Source organism: Cryptotermes secundus, unplaced genomic scaffold, assembly GCF_002891405.2.
Source record: "Cryptotermes secundus unplaced genomic scaffold, Csec_1.0 scaffold724, whole genome shotgun sequence".
Classification (NCBI taxonomy): domain Eukaryota; kingdom Metazoa; phylum Arthropoda; class Insecta; order Blattodea; family Kalotermitidae; genus Cryptotermes; species Cryptotermes secundus.
Genome location: NW_019727403.1, coordinates 316,023 through 339,234, shown reverse-complemented (window position 1 = coordinate 339,234; position 23,212 = coordinate 316,023). Strand labels below are relative to the sequence as shown.

Below are 23,212 nucleotides of genomic sequence, written 5' to 3'. Positions count from 1 at the left end.
ACACTTTATAACCCTAATCGCATTAATCTGTTACCAGTGTTGCGGGGTTTCACGATTTATAACCCTATGCGCAAATCAGTTCACTCTGTCTTCAGTAGTATACACGTTGACAGTAGGGGAGCTATGTATCACTGTATCACACACTCCCAATTACACAATCACATACACGTCCAGTTCTTCTTTCCGCGACGGCTGCTATACTCCAACTGTAACCGGCTGACTGTTACGTTACAACTCACTTGTAGCTGCTATGCAGTTCCCTTATATAGCCGCAGTGGTGCCTGTTGCATGCCACGTCACAGGAGTTGTTGACTGCTGCCTAGCAACCGCAATATCCCTTGGTGACGTCACCGCTGTTGACTCGCGTTGCATAGCTACCAGGTTGCGGGGACTCAGCTAACTTCGGCTCCGCTCGTGACGTCACCGCGGGGAGAGTGGCAGGGTGATGACTCGCCTATTATGCGAGCGCTACGTTACCGCCACGTGCCGCTGGGGAGGTTGGGGTCCTTCGTTGCGCAACATGTCACAATATGTTCGACATCACAATAAAACATCAGTACATGCCCACACAAACGTCATAAGGCACAATGAGTATAAATACGCGACTCAGTATACCTTAGAACAGTATAACAACACAGCGTGATCCTAACAAGACAACATGAAAGGTAGGGTAAAATAAAAAAAGCTCACATGAAGTAAAACAGGGACTATGGAAATACTACGTAGGTCATACCGAAAGTCACAAGCAACTATTTTTGCATGCAACCTGGGAACAGCAGACAAAAGAGAGTATGTTGGTAGGTAGAACCAGCTGCTGTGTTAACCTTGAGTGTCTTGTGACATCAATAGCTTACATTATGTGACCAGTATTACTCATAACAAAATGGCCGACAACCATATGTTGTTTCACCAGCATGTTGTCATCGAATTTCTTGTGAAAGAGGAAATCCCTGCTGCAGAAATTCACCAGAGACTTTGGCGTGCTTATGGAAGTGTGTGCATGGGTGCAAGAAGTGTTCGAAGATGGGTGAAACATTTTAAAGATGGGAACACCAGCATCGAAGATGAGCTTCGGAGCTGCACCAGCTCCGTCGTGCATTGCGCGATAAACGTCCAAGACGAAACATCATCATCCTGCATGACAACGCTCGCCTCACATTGGAAGCAACTGCAAAGATGGGGTGGGAAGTTCTTCCACACCCCTCCTATAGCCCTTATCTGGCACCCTTTGACTACCATCTTTTTGGATTTGTGAAGGATCAGTTGTGTGGACGTTTTGAGACAAGGGAGGCAAGTCAGAAAGTAGTGGCTGGAACGAAATTTTACAGAAGGGAATTTTCAAACTCCCAGAAGGCTGAAGAAACGTGTACAAAGAAGTGGCAATTATGTGGAAAAATAAAGAAAGGTCTGTAGATTGAGGTGGTGTATTTGGTTTGTCAATAATAAACATGTTACTTTACAAAAAATTGTTGCTCATGACTTTCAGTACGACCCTTGTACATTATACCATAATAATAGTTGCAGAATCTTATTCTCCAAACAACGGAACCACAAGGTGGTGGATGCTCAACTTCCTTCAAGGAGAGGAAATAAAAAGGACATGAACCAATTTGGATTAAAAAAATTAACATCTTTTTAAACATACTAATTGAAATTTTGTAAATATTTTAACGTATTAGCATGCACACTGCTGTAGTTGTTAAAACATATTAGAGTTTTGTATTCATTGTATTATGATAACGTATGTATAATATTAGTATTCACAAAACACATTGTAATAGTGGTTTCTAATTGTATTGATATCCTTCTGAAGATGGTTTATAAGACGGAAACATGTCAAGGATAAAAGATTAAAAAGGAAAAAACATTTTATAAGTCACACTGGACAGTGTTAATTAACCTTTATAATGCTATCTTATTTTACGGCTTCAACTATGCTGTAGCAGGTTGACTGGGCCCAGTCACTATGAAGTAGTGGTAAAGAGAAAAATGTGAAAGTTCATCTGAAGCAAAACCATAAAAATACATATAAAAGACAGGGCACTTACTTTTAAGGATTCTCAAAAGAATCTGTCTTGTGTATTTTAAAACAAAATTTATGGTGTTACTTTCTTCAGCCATTATTAGTCTCAGTGCTCAAAAATTATGAAAACTGTTTTCAAAAGCAGTTAACATACACGTACATAGAAATGTTAGTAATGGGTGAAAGTTATACAAAAATTTACAAGTTCATAGTATCACATAATGAAGAACTGCATGATTTGTAGATGCTGTCTACTACTACTGCTGGGATAATCAAATCTAGGATGCTACAATGGGCTTATAAAATATTCTCAGGCTATCAGCTGTGTCAGTTTGTGAAAAATTACCTATGTTTCAGGGACATCAGTCCCTGATGATGGGGACAGAGATGGTCCCTGAAGCATTACTAATTTTTAACCAACTGACATGTCTGATAGCCTGAGTAGATTTCATCAACTTTAGCCACCATGAATGCTTTAGATCCTACACAGAACTGGTTGTGTGATAGTGGTGAAAACCTTTTAGTGAATATCCAGTTGGAACATGAAGAAGGAACCAGACAAACAACATAAAGATGAATTTTAAGGAAATGGATGAAACTACTGAGGACTGTGTCCAGTGCAGACTTTGGATCAGTGATGCTTAACTTTTGAGTTCTGCCACCAGTATCAGGTAGTTGTATTTAAAAAATGATTGATAAAAATGCTCTCTTCTGCTTCACTGGTGATTCAGTTTCCCGTGGACATGAAGAAGGTATTCATATTTCTGTCATGGCTAATCTCCAGCCAGAACAAAACACTGAGAAAACTAGAAAATATAAATAATTTATTTATAATAATAAAAGCAGAACATAATGCCTTTCAGATGCCTAAAGAACTTTTTCAGTTAAGATTTGATCTCAACCAAAAACACAGCTTATGTAGAGCTCCAGAACAGAACTACATGTATAGTAATGGTATTCCCAAATTAGCCAAAATGGCAGCTATTTCAATTGCACATACAAAACCTCCATAATCATCAAATACAGTCCATGAAACTTGAAATCTGTTCCAGTATGATGTATGATTCTACACAAACAGCTCTCAGTCATTACAATTTTAATACCATAGTGTTATTAGTGGACTTGTATGCTTTGGAAATTCACTTTAAAATGGGTCCTGGGTTATGGATCATGACACATGTAACTTCCTCTAAATAATTCTGTAGGCCAATGATTGAAATGGTGATTCCCTCGAGTGTGGACCCTACACTAGCACCGCCTGGCTGTCATGTTTGTCTTCTCTTCACTCAGTATACACCGTATCACTTAAGGAATGGTGCAACTTGGGATGATAAAACAAAGGAGAATTATGCTAAGCAGGTGTGTGAATGTAAGTCATGAGGACCATAAGTTAAATCATTAGAGTAATAGTTTTCAAGTGTGGCTACCCTGGCTTGAAAAGTATGCAGCCAGATTGAACCTCTGGTCATACCTAATGCTGCAGAATATTGTGAAATAACACATTACCTGCCACACTTAATACACTACAACATAATAAACAAACATTTAAGTTATGGAGAGTTCTATCTTCTGGGACATGTCATTTACTCCGCTGGAAGTCAACCAATATTTTGGAGGAACATGTCACTTCGATCTTCAGGGGATATATTCCTCAAAACTATCGCCTATTTTCAAGAACATAGAACTCTCTGTAACCACCAGTGCGAGAACCTCAAATCCTTATTTCACTTAAATTAAGCCTGATGGTGGAAGTATATGATTTTCTTTTGTCTTGGACCCTCTTTCAGTAGTCGGAATTCAGAAATTGTCATTCGAACCACATGGCTGGTCTTTAATCAGTACAAGCACATGCCAGCTATAAATCACAGAACAGTTTCCAGGTTATACAATATAATTTCTAAGGTACTCTGTGGAGGTCAATCACAGTAGCCGAGCGGTCTAAGGCATGCACTGTCTTTGTTCGCTTGGAAGCCAGGATCGTGGGTTTAAATCCCATTAAGGGCATGTATGTTTAGTGTTTGTGTACAGGTAGAGACCTTGCAATGAGCTGATCACTCACCCAAGGAGCCCTACCAAATGTCTAAGACCTACTAAACTGAAGTGAAATGGAGAGTTTCATGGATGTAGGCCAACACCCAAATTGAGGCTGTAGTGCCAAAGGAAAAGAGAACTTTTTGAGAAGCTAACAGCTGCTTATTTAGTCAGAAAACTTCCACCTTCTGATGGAACCGAAAGGTTCTTATTGTGTTCAAAAGTGCCCACCATTAAGCTGGAAGTAACATACATATGTCAGTGAGGTCTGCAAAGTGTATGTGACTGATGCTTGTCACTGGCTTGACTTGTCATTGTTCTTTTTTTGCATACTACCTTTTGTTATTCATGATTAATACAAGCATTTTCCATTCTCCATGGCAGGTATTCTCCAATATTGAGGAATATGCACCAGGATTCACTGACAGTATTATTGGAATGGAAGTGCTTACTCCACCAGACCTTGATGAAATTTTTGGACTCACTGGAGGTGTAAGTTTGGCTTAACTTTTGACTTAACATCACTTCAACTTAATAGAACACATATCCAGTTCCACCACAATCCATACATAACACACTACTGTCATTCAACAGAGACTAATATCTTTAGCTTTTGACTCCTGTATTGCTACTAAATTAAATGGATTGGAAGTCTGTACATCTGAGAGACATTTTTAGCTTCTAAAAGTAAGCAGTTCTTGCTATTTATTCATATACTTGAAACTGTATCTTCATATATTTAGTTTGCACATTTAAAATAAAATGCAAGTTTGGCCATCCTCTGGAGAATGAAGTGGTCATGGCCTAATATAAGTCACCTGGAGAAGGGACTGAAGAAAACCTCAAAAGACATAAATCAGGATATTTGGCTTCCAGGCTAAGATTCAAACCAGACACTTCCTGAATACAAGTTAGATCTGTTTTATGTTAACATGGATGTTTGTTTTACCAGGATATCTTTCATGGAGCTTTATCAATGGACCAACTATTTCTAAGTCGCCCAGTCTCAGGGGACATTGGGCCACCAGCCCCCTTCACTCCTATAAATAAACTGCTGCTATGTGGCAGTGGAGCCCATCCTGGTGGAGGAGTAACGGGTGCCCCAGGTTACATAGCAGCACAGGCTGGCATTGCACTTCTGCTGGCTATGAAGAGCAAGATCTGGCATTGACACTGTGTTCTGATGGCGTTAAACAACACAAGAGTAATTCACTCCAGCTGCTCCTGTGGATAATGAAACCAAACTATGCACCATTATTTAACCCCTCCCCCTCCAAACTTGAGTGTCAGTGCCTGAGAACATTCAGAATGCTGCACAAACCTACAAACCTAATAACAAAAGATTCTGATATGTTCAACATATTCTCTTAATAAATATATCATCCTAAATTATCCTACAAACATGCTCCACACATTTACTCCAGCCATTTGCAAAATGTTTACACAAGGTTGTCCAATGGCCTGTTTTGAATGGGATGCTTTTTCTGAGAGTTTTAGTCTTCTTCTTCTGTGGGTGCTACAGTCCATGATGAACCTTGGTCTCTTTTACGATTCCTCGCCACTGGTTCCAATCCTGTGACTTTTGTCTCCAACTGCCAATATTCAATCTTCAACGGAATCCAGCCACCTGACAGGTCTGCCCTCTTGTTGAGTATCCTTTGGTTTATATAGTTAACTTCTTGCAAGAGTTCTCCTGCATTCTAAAAAGGTGAGTTTTATTAATCCAGCAAATTAAAGATGGGACAATTACCAACTTCAATCTTAACCTTAATTTTCCATTTTCTTCTAAAAGAGATGTTTCAAATGTTTTGTGAAATACTCATATACAACTGAAGAATCAATAAGTATTGTTTCTTGACAGTTATTAATGAACACTTTTTTAAGTCAGTCTGATGTTACTATTACACACTTTCTTTTTGTCCCACATTAGCCACTGGACTTCCTACAGGTCTTTTAGACATGTCTCTAGTTAAACAAACAGGGCCAATAACCAGATAATCACGCAAAACAAAAGTACATGTCATGTTCCAGTCAGTTGAAGTGGCCAGTCTGCAAACTACTCAGTCATTAACACTATTCTGCCAGGTAAAAAAGAGCTGGACTTTTAGCGCACCTGGACTTCTGGATGTCTGACGAAAGATTTATACTTTGACCCCAGAAAGACTACAGTGAAACTGCTAGTGATTCATAACGTCATAAATGGGGATCAAAAAATAAAAAAAGCCATGTTGAAAGTAAAAGTATTGCAACTCAGGATGATTAAGATGATGATGATAATATACATAACATACTTTTGATATGCAGTCTATATTCATAACATATTTGCAAACTTCCACACTTATTCTGAATGGGAAAATTATTTTCATGAAATACCTAGCTCTCATGGAACCTAAAGGTTCAATGCTGCATTCACAAGAGCCCACTATTTGACAGTATCACAAGCCAGTTGAATCCAGTCCACACTATCTCTATAAAATTCATTTTAATATTTTCCTTCCAACTTTCCAGTAGTCTTTCTCTTCAGTTTTCCAACCAAAACGGTTTATTAATTTTTTACCTCCCCACTGCATGAAACATGCCCTACCCACCTCACAATAATTGTAGTACAACACACATTCAGAATGCAACAAAGATAACCTCCACATATTCGAGGGTGGCTGTGTATATGCTGAATAAGCAACTGTAGACAGCCAGCAAGGGATGTTCATTCAGCTTTGAGATGTCACAAATGGAGAGATTCTTCTGCACAACCTAAGTAGCGGAAGTATACACGTCAGAACTTCCTACATGGCAAATTCTCTACCACCAATAGCATGAAGCAAATAATGCACTTGTAATGGTGTAGCCGAGGCTTATTTACTGTCTTATTGGAAACTAATTTGCTATGTTCACTGTTACCACCTCATTTCAGTCCTGAGGAATATGCCTTTCGGCCCCTCTCATGAGCAAATCAAAGTAAAGTAATTTCCAGTAAGACCCTAGTTGGTGTGAGATATAAAAGTAAAAGTAAAGCTATCCCTGTAACAGGCCGTGAAGGCCCATAGGGTTGTGAGACGTTGAGGGTCCCACATTATCTAGACAGTTGGCTCACAGATGGCGGTAAGGTTGTCAGCCTTACGCACTTTACTCCCCAGGAAAATCACTTAATTAATTCCTGCTACTCATTTCTGTTAGAGGCTGAGTCAACCCCAGGGCCATAGTGCAGCTGGAAGGATTAGGTCAATTGAAAAAAAATCAATGACCTCATTAGGACTTGAATCCGTGACCTTCCGGCTTGTAGCATAGTGCCTCAACCAACTACACTACCACATGCCCCATTGGTATGATATATTTATGTAAACTCAAACTCTCAATTCTCCTTTTGGATACCACAGAATAAGAATGGTTCCTTTTCTGAGTCTATGAAACTCCCCCTTCTAACCTGGACTTAAAATTGGTCTAGTGAAAGAATAATGCAGCCTCTCCTACTTATAATACTCCTCTGTGTCCTTGCTTCATCACCTCTGTCAAGTTCATCTTAATGTTTACAGATTTACTATCTAACTTCTTCCCTTGTCTTGTTTGTTGGTTACCTCCTCACCTAGATAGCGTCATTACCCTTTTCCAGCTTTGTGTACATGTTCAACAATTCTCTATCTTAAATTATACTTTCAGTACTCCTTTGAATTAATAAACAGCACACATTATGTCAGAATAGCACCCAATCAACTCAGTCCTATAACACAAAACCCAGGAAATCCATCTGCTTCATTTGCAAATCTCCATCTTCTAGCAGGTATCAACTGGATTGGATTAGGGCACTATAAACTGGCTGCCTTACATGTATAATCTAGAGTATGAAGTCATAATCTTATGTCTTTTGCATTTATTTGTTCCTGAAGTTTCTTTTCTCATTAGGCAATTAGCAGCAATATCTTGATAAATTCAGTATAACAAAGTTCTGCCTTATACCACGCTCCTGCATGGAAAGGCAGATACACTGTCATTCTGCAATATAAAACAATTATATCAGGAAGTAATTTAAATTATTAACACAACATGTGTTATGAAATAACTGAGAGTTTGAACACAACAAGACTGCTTTTTAGTTTAGTTTATATGATCTATAAAAAGCATGTACATCCACAGCTATCAAACACTTGCTTTTTGTAGCTGTCTAGTAGATGAAACAGCATCCCATAATGCACAACATACTGTAATACATACATCCATTGCTAGGGAACAGCTACGTAAACACTATCCCATGAAAAAAAATTCTTGGCCAACAATAGGCAAAGGGCTTTCCATTGCTAGGCAATGAGCAGTAAACAAGTTTCATCAACAACAGAGGCCATGTTTTCTATGTGGTCTGTGCAGTGGCTATATAACGAGGTTTACAGAATATTATATGTAGGGTACCCCAGCCCTAAATACAGACCTCGCCTCCCGTGTGGAGGCAGGGTCGAATACCTCAGCCATGACCCTGCAAGTCGTAGGAGGCGACGAAAAGGGAAGTCTCAAATCTGGGAGAGTAAAATATGGTCGCGAGTCTCAAGGGACTCTGACCCGAGAAAGACTGCGCAGGCAAGGGCCACCAGCATATATAAAAGAGAGACCCGTCCTCTTGTCAGAGAGGGCGCCCCACAAAAGCAAGACTGTAAATGTCAAACAGTAATAAATATCTGGTCATGAGTCCCAGATGGGGCTTGACACCAAGACTTACTGACTGTCAGTCGCACTTCGACTTCGACTTGTATGTAGGGCCCCCTTGTGGAGGCGGGGTCAAATACCTCCACCGTGACCTTGTGAGTTGTAGGAGGCGACGAAAAGGGAAGTCTCAAATCTGAGACAGTAAAATACTGTCGCAAGTCCCAACAGACTCAGACCCAAGACTGACTGCACTGGCAAGGGCCAGCAGCATATAGAAAAGGCAGACCCGTCCTCTTGTCAGAGAGGGCGCCACACAAAAACAAGACCGTAAATGCCAAACAGTAATAAATATCTGGTCATGAGCCCTAGATGGGATTCAACACCAAGATTTACTGACTGACGACTTTGACTTGCTGAGGAGTACATAATCATGAGAATGAACATGTTTGCGGTATAGGACAAGGTGAAGCCAGACACAGAAAATATAAGAGGCTTAAACTTGGCAGTGATGAAGCAGTGGAATTGTGACTTCTGCATGGTTCAAGAGAAGATTATAAGAGTAGTGAAAATAATGGACTGACAGACAGAATCCAACAGCAGAGTACCAAAAGCTAGAAACAAAGATTAGAACTGAAGTGTTGAAGACTTCATGTGTTATTGTTCCAGTAATAGTTTGGAGTGTTATAATTCTTTGTAGTTATGACTGGCAGTTATCCAATAAATCGATTACCAATCCAGATCCATGTCTTAGGCACTAATACATGTGACAATACAATTTCAAACTGCTGTCAGTTGTCAGCATCAGTAACTTTCACTGCATGAACTTAATACAGCTACACTGTACCAAATCCATATCCAATATGTCTGTGCCAAGAAAAGGAAGTGATGACAACCCAGCTAAAATATGAAGAAAAGCCATAATGTGAGAGAAAAAAGTGGAAGTTGTCCATCAAATCATAGACAGTGAGTGCCAGGTCAAAACTGATCGGTAGCTGTCTCTCTGGTTTTACAGTTAAAACTCTGAATGGCCCTTACACATTCTGGACGATATCCTACTCATTTAACTCCTAAAAGTTAATATGTTCAAGAAATTTAATCAGGGGAAAACAGAGAGAATTTTAAAAATATGGGGTGAAGATCAGAACCACTGAAACTTGCCTCCAGTATTGCTTTAACAGTGACAGAAGTAAAAAAATATTCATTTATACAAATGATAAGTAAGGGAGGTTATGAAGTTCTTTACAGCGTGAAATAGCAAGGTATGATGGATATTAACGGACTGATGTTAAAGATGATTCGATACATGAGCAGAACTGAAAATGCATCTTCATATACTGTATTACTGTACTGAGTTGTGACATGACCTAATCATCATCTTACAGCAATCTGATGGCTTTTGAGAGCTGTGACATTGCAAGAGTTTATAGCAAAACCCTCACTAATGTTCCTCCATTAAGGTTTTCCTTCACTGAGCGTCCACTTTCAAGGATCACTGATCTTACAAATTATAAATCACTCCGTCCAATGTGACCGTAAGTTTTTACCACATAAAAACTTAACAGGGTGTTAAGTTTTTATGTAGTAAAAAACTTACGGTCACATTGGACGGAGTGATTTATAATTTGTAATTGTTATTGTGACGGACCAGAATGAAACAAATCAAACTCATCACTGATCTTGGTGTAAACTTTTCTCCATTCAAGATTTCCTCCAATTTTGTGCCAAAATTGACTGCTCTCCAAAGAAACACTAAATGAGGATTTCAGTGTATATCAATAAGACATCAGTGCTAACAATAAATTCATGAACTATCCACTGTGCACCACTTTCATTATATTCTCTGCCAGCACTGACATGTCACTTACAAATAGTTCTGATAGTCAGTGAAGCAACTACTGTAATTAGCCAGAAGGGAAGAATGTAAACTTCTATATCACTCCAGCATCTACAACTGGTATGGTGAATCACATGTGGTGTCAGACAGACAGAATTCTTATAAAATGCAATACATACATGAACACAAGCTGGAATGTATCTTAAAGTTACTTCCAGCCACAAAGGATAAATTAGAATCATTCACAATCTAACAAAATCACTATAAGTCACTCAAATCATACTGAATCACTCCAAGAATCCTATAATTACGAGACACATTCATTCTTCCATTTCAACACACATAATGATTTAAAATCCACCACTCAGAATGGTACAAGGGAGGAAAATCAATGGAGAACGGAGGATGGCTGTGTATGAATGAAGATAATGGAGGACCAGTGAACAAAGGTTCCTATGAATACACAAGAATTTAGTGATAATATTATAAGGTTGTCAAACAAGATACATTCCATGAACAACTTAATATATTGTAACGTGTCGGCAAACCAGAGGAAGAGACTTCTATGGAAACGCTACAATAGACCGTTACAGAGGAGACAACAATTGCTCCATGGTAATTCTAACAGGAGTCTCCATGGTTATAACGGAGGGTTCGTTGCCTAACAGCGGGCAAGGTTATAGATAGCCCAGCTTCAGCGAGAAACAGTGAGTCTCGGAATAGTCTTCGAAGAAGAGAGTCGCGGAACAGCCTTCGGAGGAGAAACTTCGGAACTGAGTCCAGTATCACCGGAATATTGTAATCGGTTATTGTAAGCCTGCAAGTGCAGATGCCTGTAATGTGTGTAAAGCGTGAGCGAACGAAATAAAGTCGCTACATCAAAGGACAGCGTGAACTTATTTGTGGCGTGACACACAAACACGTTACAATATATTAAAAAGTTTTGCCTAACAGCACTGCATACAGGCCAAAGATTCCTCTTCCTGCCTTACTGAAGTACAATTTTCAATCTTACCAATTACCCACTGATGGTAGCAATATTTGAAGTGTTATGATGACACAGGATGACCCCAAGGATCTCGTTTCTGGTCTAAGAGAGCTAATGACGACTCAGAGATTCTTCCCAGTAATTCACACAGGTTGACTTTTGTGAAGACCTATATAAACCAGTAATATAATGCAATAAACATTTCATATTCACAAGGAAGAGATTCCGTAATGCTATGAAGCCTCAGTGGCTTAGTTTCTTGTATTATTTAATCACACCTTTCAGTAACAGGATTACAAATGAACTGGGAAAGATTTGTAATGAAGGAATCATGGCCTGTTTCATGCTATTTTTCCAGCATTTGCCTGAAAGGATGGAGAGAAAAAAAAACAACCAACAACCTCTGCTGTACTCTCCAATCTCTGGGCTGAGATTCAAACTTAAGCCCACACAATTACAAAGTATAAATAATATATATATATAAATATCTATACATCAGGGGTTCTGATAGACTGTGTTAAATTAACATACTTCATGCTAATATTGTCAGATACAGGGAACTCGGTGGTAAAAATTATTTTTGCTACTCCATGCACTTACAAAAGCAGAAATGTAACCTTCTACATTTGCTGAGGGCATGTTCAAAAAACCACCTTGCATTGGTTATTGTGAGGATATCTGCTGTTTGAAAAATGTGCAGCACATACTCATTAAGGCCTTCAAGAATATTCAAATTTTGTCTTCAACTCAAAATAGTAAGTTACATGTATCCCTCAAAATCAAGGTACCATCCACTTTGTAAAATGGAATGTTGCAATAACTTCAAATTTAGTTTCAACACAGCCTGTTACAGGGATATTTTTTTTTGCAGTTATCCATAACTCTTTTACCAAAGGAGGTTTTGAAAGACAAATCTGACAAGAAAAAAGCACTCATAGCATTATGAACACTGGATACTGTAACGTGATGTACTGACGTGGATGATAGTACAGTGGAACCTCGCTAACGAGCACCTCTCATAACAAGTCACATAATGAGCAAAACAAATTGTAAAATAAATGACTCGCTTAACAAGCGACGTTTCGCATAACGAGTAACAAGAGGGGAAGTCCCGGATTGTGTGCTTGCTACATCAGTCTGTGTTTAGCACGCGTTCCACTAGCATCTTAGTGTCACTTGTGATCACACATTTTTCCACACCTGTGTTCAGACATATTATTTGTGATCTTTTTTTGTGCGAAGTTTAATAACCTTTGCAAAAATGTCCCCGAAGAAATAGCTGCAAAAAAGACAGCCATAAGAGAATAAAAATAACCATAGAAATGAAAAGTAAAATCATTGGAAAGCGAGAACGAGGTGTGAGCGTGGCTAATCTAGCACGCACATACAATCGGTCTACATCAACGATTTGCACAATTTGGAGTTGCATTATGTTTCACAGCAAGAAGTTGTGATGGAGAGTTTGTCAGAGGAGGTAACAGCAAAGCAACAGTCTTCTGGCGCAATAAGAGAAATGCTGAAAGCATGGGAAACTGCTGCATTGTACATTGAGAAGCATCACCCTAATAAGGCAGTGGCTATGCGCACTACAAATTTATTTAATGATAATGCTGTGTCACATTTTCACCAAATTTTGAAGTGTCGGCAAAAACAAATGTCTCTAGACAGCTTTCCAGTAAAAAAGAATTAGATATGGATCATAAATAATAAACTAATTGTTTCAATTTTTTTTTTTTTTTTTGTTTTCTGCAAATCGAATTCGCATTCCAGGTTGGTTTGTTCTGCATAGAAGAAAAGATTAAGATGATTCGAGCTCCTTAACAATGTATATATATATATAATTTTTTTGAATAAACGTTATACATAAAATTTTTTGAGTATTTTTTTCAGCATGGAACGCATTATCGTATTTTACATTAATTTATATGGGAAAAATTGTTTTGCTTAACGAGTGTTTCACATTACGAGTAAGATTCTGGAACGAATTATGCTCGTTAAGCGAGGTTCCACTGTATTGTAAAAGCTATGGACATAAGCAAACATTTATTTCCAAAACGCACAACGAATCCCTTAAACATAGTATAAATGATTTGTTTAATCCGTCTTGCAGTGCGTACACTTATCTATCTTCTTCTCTCACTCTCACTACATGTGAGTGTACTACACACACACACATACCCAGCAGACCCAACAGCATAACGCACGCAGTCGCGAGAACAAGACGCAACAGAAACACAATACACACGATAGGGAAGAAGAGCTCCAACAGAGTAGGATGAGCATGACTGGCGTAATAAGATACGACGTAGCGATCGGGAATCCTGAACAGTTTTAATATTTTTACGATTGACATTTGTCAATATATATGATGGACATATATTTTAGTTATTTTAAAGTGAAGACAAGGCATACAATGTACTAGTTTGACGTGAATTGAGTAGCACCTGAAGATGGCATTTTTATGCCGAAACATGTAGTGAGAGTGAGAGAAGAAGATAGATAAGTGTACGCACTGCAAGACGGATTAAACAAATCATGAACTTAAATCAGTGCAACAGGACGCTAAAATATAACATAGTATAAATGAGTCGCATCTTCTGTTAAACAATGATGTAACACAACCCGAGCTGTGATGTCAAGATGTGAAGTTGTCCATTTATGTTCAAGCTGAACCTGTGATTCTGACTGATAGCAATTTCAGCATTTGTAATACAAAAATATTCTTCTCCAAATTTTGGAACTAGTGTTTAGTGTTTATTACTAGTTCAGGGTAATAATGCCATTCAACTACTATGCTCTGTATATATAGTAAAACTCCTACTTACAGTTTCTTTGGGGACCAGGGATTTAAATTCTAAAAGAAAGGACAATTTTACTGGAGGAAACTTAATACTGAGATTACTGACCTGAAATCACTGAAATTTAATGCTAAATGTCAGAAAACCTCAAAATAAGGAACATTAAATGGAGGTCCCACTGTAAATCTATCATGAAAATTGCACAATACCAACCTATCTAATCATAAGTTTGTACTTTTTGGACCCAAACACTTCAAATTAATGAGGCTCTACTATAAATAGAAAGCACACCTTGTACAGTTTATGTTGCTCACAGGCAATGAGATTGCCTAGCTCGACACATTCTGTGTACTCTCCCATCTCATGCATTACAGTATGAAGCAGCAGTACCACCTGTCAAACAAAAAAGTTACTGTCAGAAATATCTGATCATCTGGGTAGGTGAAGAGACCATACATACAGCAAGGAGTAGAAAGAGTGGACACATTTATGGGAAGGAATGGAAGAATGGATAAGGCTTCATAATAGGACAATCCAGCTTTCTGGAAAAGTAAACTGATGAAGAATATACAGTATATCAGGTCATGGGGGCTTTGAAGAATAGGTTAACTTTTGACTCTTAACCAACCTTTGGAATGCATAATTGGCGCAAGTCATCCATTTGCTTACGATGCCGACTCACTTCACCATTCATATCACCATCTTCTGTCTCTGAAATTCCAGAGTCAACAAGCCAACCACCTTCAGGGAAAGTCAGAATATTGTAAAGCTGAGATTTGACTGTCTGGAAAATAAAACAAGTTTCACTTCTGTTGGTTAATATTTCTTCCATATGTAAAAGCATCATTTAAGATGCACCTTACACAAGCAGTCAGGTTGGTCCTGTCCTTAAATATCAATGTTCTGACACAGTTTGCAGAATGATGAACTGTAAAATTCTATGACTGCCATGTTGTCCCAGTAATTTCTCTCATCATTCCAGACTTCATATACCTAACATATAAAACTTGTACAACCAAGAAAACGACTGCATATCATCATAAAACTCCAAGGTTCACTTATAACCAAAATACTGCTAAGAAGACTTCCATCTCTCTACCATCATACAAAATGTTACGGCCTTCTGTTGGGTAGAGTTAGGACTTGGTATTTTTCACACAAGGAATTTAAGAAGTGTGTACAAGAATGAGAGAGAGGGTATGATTTTTCTAACCGGTTTAATGAAAAACAGCCCATATGGAATAAGAACCACAAGGGTCAGCGTTTACAAGTCTTTTCACCATTCATGACATGCTTCAAGCTGTAATTTTATTTATAAAGTACAAAGAGTGGAGAGCAACATCTTCTTTATGGCACACTGACAGTTTTAATGTTGGGGTTGCAGCTCAATGTGTTTGACAGAATATATGCAAGTTAACACAACATATTCCACATTTACACTACAATGTGCTGGTATCACCAAGAATGGGCACTTCCCAACCACACACAACTTCAGACCTCTTGTGCAAAACCTGAACGTGAGAACTGAGAAATATGAAGTAGGAGTGCTAACCACTACACCGAAACATCTGGCACATCTTGAATAAGTGGCCAATTCCTGCATTTAAATATAACTTGACAGCAGCTGTTATTCATGACTGTCAATATATTATACAATAAACTAAAAACTTAAAATAACTTAGCCTGCATTTAGTGGCATTTAAATGAAATCAGCTGTTATAATTACACCACAATGACTTGGATTTTCTTGCACTAGTTAATTGTATTTAATCAATTGCAGATGTAGTTGTTTTATCACCAAGACTTGAGTCACCAAAGTCTCATTCAAGTGTCTCAAAATGGCATGCCATGAACTATATGGGAATTTCAGGACATGAAATGGAGTAAAAATATCCAGCCAAAACAGGTCTGAAAATTCTTCTTCAAAAAGTTATAAGATAATATGTGTGTACATCTGTCTCTAAAACAGATACATTTTGATAAAATTTGGTACTTGGGGTTCACACTTTAACTAGCTAGTACATTTTATTTTGGTTCATACGGTACAAGTTTCATGACATTAAAATCAAAGTTTACCAATTTTTCCTTGCATTTTCATAAACATTAACCATTTCAAAAACTGTTTCAAACAAAGGTGAGCCATTTTTGAGACAATTGATAAAGTTTAATTTGAATGTCATTCAGAACAAAGGTCATTGTGGGCAAAACATACCACACCCTTATTCCCGCCTTCATGTGACACAGAAAGACCCAGCTTGGTTTATGTGAGACTCAGATGGCTACATGTGCAGTCACAAGCTCAAGTGGTCAGGGCACAGCCAAAAATATTGTAACACAACATGACTTTAGACTATCAGGCACAACATACAACTGACAACATGCCTGGCCAACACGACTGCTGGCTAGTGCTGCTTTTTAAGGTGGTCAGCAACGAGCACTGATAAAAGGGGTAATCAAATTCTGATAGGGCTGTAGATGCAAAAATATTCTGTGGACCTAAACTGAGGTAATATGAAAACATGGAAAAAGGAGCCTGTTATACATAGCACATCCACAAAGTAAGTTTCCCACTTGTCCCACAGCTAGCAAACCCTATATTGCATGAAGTGACTGCACATACGTGATAGAGCAATGACGTAGCATTGCGCATGCATTAACGGAATTTCGAGCATTCCCATAGTAGCATCATTGCAGCTGTTGAAGATGGAGGCTCTTATTCCAGCTCCCGCCGACTGTGACATGTGGTCAGTGGTAAAGTTTTTGAATGCACAGAGCATAGCGCCGATCGAAATTCATCATCAACTGTGCCGGGTCTATGGGCCTAACGTCATGAGCAAGCAGATGGTGCGTCGCTGGTGTAGACAATTTTCAGCAGGTCGACAAAGTGTGCATGATGAGAAGCGCAGTGAGCGGCCATCCATCATTACAGACGACCTGGTGGAGCTTGTGCAGGAACGCATTATGGAGAATTGTTGCATCACAATTGCGGAACTCAGAGTCATGTCCCGCATTTTTTCCTGCTCCTTGTTGCACAAAATTGTCACAGAGCACCTGTTGTTCAGGAAATTGTGCACCAGGTGGGTGCCGAAGCAACTGACACCAGAACACAAAACAAAGCGCATGGAGTCAGCATTGACATTTCTGCAGCGGTACCATGATGACGGCGACGAGTTTCTGGAACAGATCATCACAGGTGATGAAACGTGGATTGCATACATTACCCCAGAAACCAAGCAGCAGTCAATGCATTGGCGTCAAAGTGGATCTCCCTGTAAGACGAAATTGAAGCAGACGTCGGCGCGGAAAGTGATGTACACAGTATTCTGGGACAGACGGGGCGATCTCCACATCGACTTCCTGACCAGAGGTGAGACAGTGAATGCTGAGCGGTACTGTAAAACAATGCAGAAATTGCGACGGACCATTCAGAACAAGCGGCGCAGGATGCTTAGTGCCAGTATTGTCTTCCTGCATGATAATGCTAGGCCGCACACAGCTCAACGGACAGCAAGTCTCCAGCAGGAGTTCAGCTGGGAGGTGTTTAATCATCCACCCTACAGCCCGGACCTCGCTTCCAGTGATTTCCATCTTTTCATACCCCTCAAGAAATTCTTGTCCAGTGAGCGTCAGCGTTTTGAGAATGACAGAGGTGGAGATGGTTGTCACACAGTGGTTCCAATCCCAGGCGGCGGACTTCTACAACACAGGTATTCAAAAGCTGGTCCCACGGTATGACAAATGTCTCAGTTCCAGTGGCGATTATGTTGAAAAATATCTGAACACTTGCTGTATCTCTTGCAATAAATATTTCCATGAAATTGTGTTTTATTTCTGCAAACGGCCCCAGGGAAACTTACTTTGTGGACAAGCCTCATATCTGTACAGGAGGCTTGTACCTAAGAATTTTAACCTGATAAATAATTAAATGTTTTTATTTTAAAAATTTGCAACTTGGAATGTCCAAAACTGAAAGGCTTATTAGTGACATGGTTTAGAAGGTAACATACTAAATGACCATTTAAAATAAGGAACATAAAAAATTATTCCCATTTTATATGAAATTAAGTTTGTACCATACCAGGATATGGGTAAAGCGGCAGCATAGTGGGCTGAGGCACTATGCTACAAGCCAGAAAGTCACGGGTTCAAGTCCCGATGAGGTGGACCTTTTTCAATTGACCTAATCCTTCCAGCTACAATACGACCCTGGGGTTGACTCAGCCTCTAACAGAAATGAGTACCAGGAATCTTACTGTGGAGTAAAGTGTGGCCGGCACATAAGGCTAACAACCTTACCGCCGTCTGTGAGCCGACTGTCTAGAAAATGTGGGTGCCTCAACATCTCACAACCCTATGGGCCTCCATGGTCTGTTACAGGGATAGCATTACCTTTTTTTTATAACCATACCAGAATATACAGCAGTACAGATTTAACACAAGATTAATTCATTTCAGCTCTGAATATATAATAAGACATCCACCTTGGTTTGCTGTTGCATGGCCATCTTCCATCGTTCCAGCTCTGTTTTGTACTGATTGTGACGGTGATCATAAGCAACCCTTTCAGTGAAAGGTATTTCTCCAGTTGGCAGCTTAGGTGCACTTGGCTTGGCATGGTGGTAGTGTTGGAACCAATCTGAGAAACCTTCTTGGGCATCCTATAACAGTAATTTCACAAAATAAGACTTGCTACTAAATCTCCATTTAACACTTCTCTGGAGGGGCAGCAAATCTGAGCACTGAGGAAAACCTCAAAGAGTAGGATGATGAAAAAGCTGGAACCATACAATCCGAAAACAAAATGAGGAAAAACAATATACAGAAGAACATTAAATAACAATTTCAATGTTATTAAGAGGTCGGGCTATATACTGTAAGAATTACGGCTTTCTGTTTTTTAGTTAAATACACTGAGCCCTTGGCTCCTATAAACTAGTTTCGCTAATAAGCTATCATTTGTTACAAGAACTTCAGACACAACTTACAGTTCAATAAATCTGACAGCACCAGATAAACATTTAGGAACTGATCCGTGAAACTTAAGCCATATTAAAGAAAGTAAATTGCACACATGCGTGCAGGCACACGCACATACATACACAATATAAAGGAAAAAAAAAACCTTTTGCATTAAGGTTTCCTACAACATGAATGTAGTGAATGTTAAACACCATATCTGAATTCACCAACATAAATTCTTCTGAATGATACTTTACCAAGTATGCCTTGTAGCACAAGTACTCCCTAATTGAGGAAGAAATTCGAGTAGGTAGATTACGAGTCACGGTCAAGCCTTCTGGATTCAAACTCTCATCAGCCACAACCCGGTACTGTTTCATAATCAGATCAATAGAATCAACAGGTATCTGGAAGGCAAAAACACATAAAAGGATGCTGAAATTTTCCATTGCTGAGATTTAGGACAGTTTAGGAGTTACCAAACCAGAACATTCTAGGAAGCAGAAAAGCAGTTTCTCAAAATTCTAAGGGCAAAGGCACACCAAGGAAACTGACCACCACAATGCAACACTTTCCTTGGTGTGTCCTTGCTCTAAGAGTCTGAACTTTGTCACACTATTAGTAAGACGGCTTGTGTTTATTTAATGATTCTGTCAGAATATAGTGTTGGATGACAGAATGATATATGAATACTAACCTGGAACAGATTCAGAAGGAAGTGGCCATGGTTTCATTAGAGGCACTGTCCTGGTATTTGCCTTGAGAGACTGAGACCCCCCCCTACCAAGACTGAAACTTGGCACTCCCCAGTCAAGATTCAAACAAGGCACTTCCCACACACAAGCTCGATATGATGCAGTACCTGAGACTGAAATATGTCCCTTATTCTACGGACCCCTTTTCTTATTACACACAACCATTGCTATGTCAGGGATCAGCCAACTGATGAATGGTGAGAAACAGATTCCAACGTGTTGCCGCACATGCACACACACAAGAGAAAAACGGAAATACAAACAAATCATTCTAAATAGCCCACTGTCTGAGATAATAAAGTGTTATGCATTGGCCACATCATTACCTTGTTGAATGTCTTACGAGCAGCCTCCAGTTTGCCGACTGCCAGAAAGTGGCATATAAGTGCATTTGCCTGCCACACTGCTTCAGCACGCTGTGAGGGATAGTAAACAACCCAGTCCAATGCTGACACTTTTGCATTGTCTTCAGCTGTTAATTCTGCTTGCAGGTCTGGCAACTCTGTACCAGGTTCTTGGTTCCTACATAAAAATCAGGTTTCACTTCAAGGACCTGCCTAGACCATTTCAAATTTTCTGTAGTAATCTCGACTTCAACAGAACTAGGCTCATATAACAGTGGCTGAGCATTGCATTACATTACATCACATCATTAACATAACATACATTCAACAGCGAACAAAAGTAACTCCTCCATCTATTCAAAACATTGCTGGAATCTGCAAGCAATCACCATTCTAACCCTTTCCCAAGTCAGACATAACTGGTAACCTTTCTTAAATTCATTCATGCACATACGATGGGGTACCCAAAAGAAACCGAACTAATTTTTTTGTGGGCAGAGCTTTTGTAGTACCGCGTTTTGCTGCTATGAGCACATATAGCTAACATTCCTGAGTCGATACGCCGACTACCGTTGCTTCAGAAGGTAAGGACTAGTTTCGGCAGAGTTTATAGTGACAACTGTTTTGTGTGATCGTCATTTTTGCAATGGCTGATTTTCGTGAACAGCGTGCGGCGGTGAAATTCTGCTTTTTGCTCGGGAAAAGTGGAACAGAAATTCTTGAAATGTTAAAAACGGCATACAAGGATGATGCTATGGGGAAAACTCAAGTGTCTGAGTGGTTTTCCCGTTTCAAAAATGGTGAAATGTCAATTGATGACAAACCTCGTCTGGTCGTCCTTCCACGGCCTGAACACATGAAAATGTCAAAAAAATTCGCAAAATCATCAAGAAAGATCGACGAAGGACCATTGAAGAAATTGTGGAGCTGTCAGGAGTGACTTGGAGCAGTTGGGTGACTGGTTTTTCCATCATGGCAATGCCCCTGCTCACACAGCCCTGTCTGTACGACAATTCTTGACCAAAAATGGTATGGCCCCTGTTCCTCATGCTCCATACTCACCCAACCTTGCCCCGTGCGACTTTTTTTTTTGTTTCCTCGAATGAAAAGAGACATGAAAGGAAAGCGATTTGCTGATGTTGCTGAGGTGANCGCTGTCAAGCATCTCAAAAGATGAATTTAGACAATGTTTTGAAAAATGGAATAAAAGACTAGACAAGTGTATTGGTGTAAGTGGAGAGTACTTTGAAGGGGATTGAAGGTTTGTGCTTAAAATTTGAATAAATAAGTTTAAAAAAAAAATAAGTTCGGTTTCTTTTGGGTACCTCCTCGTATACAGCAGAACCTCCACTTAACATTCCTTGATTTTAGGTTTTCTCTCACTTAACATTGAACTTCAATGATCCCAAGTCAATAATTTCAGAGTTAAATTTTCTGTTTAGTGTTCAAATTCAACAAAGAAACCCAAAAGCTGGTTTCACTGTAAATATCTTTAATATTATTGTTCTTACACTTATCATTAATTTTACATTTCAGATACTTCCTTACTTTTCTTCCAAAATGACTAAGTTTCATGCCTTACACTGTTCACATTATCACTGGTAATGTGGCTCGGATTCTGCAAACACTGGAATTTAGCATGCTTTCTTTTTATCTAATTATGAGCAGTCCTTGATAAACCATGGTTCATGCTGCCTTAACTTATAATCACCAATCCTCATCTCCCACCTGTCTTGTATGGAGAAGGTAACCTATCAGGAGTTCTATATTTATTGTGAGATCCAAAGATGGATATAGAACATGTCATAATATAGAGCATAGAATACATACATACTTATTACACAACTAGACAATACAATGAATACAATAATAACAAAATTTTATCTATTTAGATATTCATCCACAGTATAAAACGTATGAGTGTTCAAGAAATGCCTTAAGACAAGCTCAAACTTTTTAAAATTATTGGATGTGTTCTCAATCTCTATGGGCAATTTATTAAATATTTTTATACCTGCATAATAAACTCCTTTCTGATAAATAATTAAATTAGCTTGAGGTAGATACAAATCTTGTCTTTGTCTAGTATCAATAGTATAAGAATCAATGTTTGATGGAAAAAGAACTTTATTTTGCAACACAAATACTAACAATGAAAATATATATTGTGACGCAAATAATAAAATATTTAACTCTTTAAATATGTTTCTACACAAAACTCTATTGCCATATCCCAACATCACTCTGATAGCCTTTTCTTGGAGAAGAAGAATACAGAACTATGAGATGAGTTACCCCAAAAGATGATACCATAGCTCATTAACTCTTTGACTGGCGCGGGCGTGTTTTAACGCCCGGACGATGCCAGCCGTTCCCTGGCGTTGGCGTGTTTTAACGCTTTGACAGTCTCTTCCCTTCTTTGCTCTCTTGGCACTCATCAACCAAAGACATATATATGATAGTTTTTGTGCATGTTTGTAAAGAACCCTTGTAAACTTTGTGGGGGTCTATATTACTGTCAGAACCCTCTGAGAAGGAAAAGGTCAGAACATATTTCACATTCATTCAGTTTCACCATGGTTTCTCGCAGCAAGTGTCGGCGTGTTCCTACAAACCAGCTGGAAAATGTTGTGAAGGAGATTTGTGCTGATGATGATAGTGGCGATAAAATAATGATTCCTGAATTAGATAAAGTTGATAGTGACAATAATACAATGATAGACAGCGATCATGAACATTTAGCTACCACGAGTGCGGTGCCTGACACGCCCATCTCATGAACGTACGGAGACATTGTACCAACAATAGTTCTATTTGTTAGTAGTTTCGGGATCAAAATTAATATAACACA

The 23,212-nt window shown here is 39.0% G+C and overlaps 2 protein-coding genes across 5 annotated transcripts in view; one reads left to right on the top strand and one right to left on the bottom strand.

Moving 5' to 3' along the window:
• Nucleotides 1-5,455, top strand: part of LOC111864734 (pyridine nucleotide-disulfide oxidoreductase domain-containing protein 2) — a 37,458-nt gene extending 32,003 nt beyond the window's left edge. For 2 of the 3 annotated variants that reach the window (XM_023852221.2, XM_023852223.2), the window contains exons 9-11: nucleotides 3,229-3,382; nucleotides 4,439-4,546; nucleotides 5,007-5,455. In XM_023852221.2, coding sequence (XP_023707989.1) covers nucleotides 3,229-3,382; nucleotides 4,439-4,546; nucleotides 5,007-5,225 — 481 coding nt within the window. In that variant the 3' untranslated portion in view covers nucleotides 5,226-5,455. Of the gene's footprint in view, nucleotides 1-3,228; nucleotides 3,393-4,438; nucleotides 4,547-5,006 lie in introns of those variants that run through there. The other variant, XM_023852222.2, reaches the window with a different exon arrangement.
• Nucleotides 5,456-5,555: 100 nt separating this feature from the next.
• LOC111864733 (nuclear pore complex protein Nup107) overlaps nucleotides 5,556-23,212 on the bottom strand; it is a 68,060-nt gene continuing 50,403 nt past the window's right edge. Inside the window, exons 11-17 of one of the 2 annotated variants that reach the window (XM_023852218.2) lie at nucleotides 20,344-20,539; nucleotides 19,520-19,669; nucleotides 18,785-18,961; nucleotides 14,932-15,087; nucleotides 14,595-14,696; nucleotides 11,533-11,674; nucleotides 5,556-5,754 (exon numbers count right to left, since the gene is read on the bottom strand). In XM_023852218.2, coding sequence (XP_023707986.1) covers nucleotides 11,567-11,674; nucleotides 14,595-14,696; nucleotides 14,932-15,087; nucleotides 18,785-18,961; nucleotides 19,520-19,669; nucleotides 20,344-20,539 — 889 coding nt within the window. In that variant the 3' untranslated portion in view covers nucleotides 5,556-5,754; nucleotides 11,533-11,566. Of the gene's footprint in view, nucleotides 5,755-7,902; nucleotides 8,042-11,532; nucleotides 11,675-14,594; nucleotides 14,697-14,931; nucleotides 15,088-18,784; nucleotides 18,962-19,519; nucleotides 19,670-20,343; nucleotides 20,540-23,212 lie in introns of those variants that run through there. The other variant, XM_023852220.2, reaches the window with a different exon arrangement.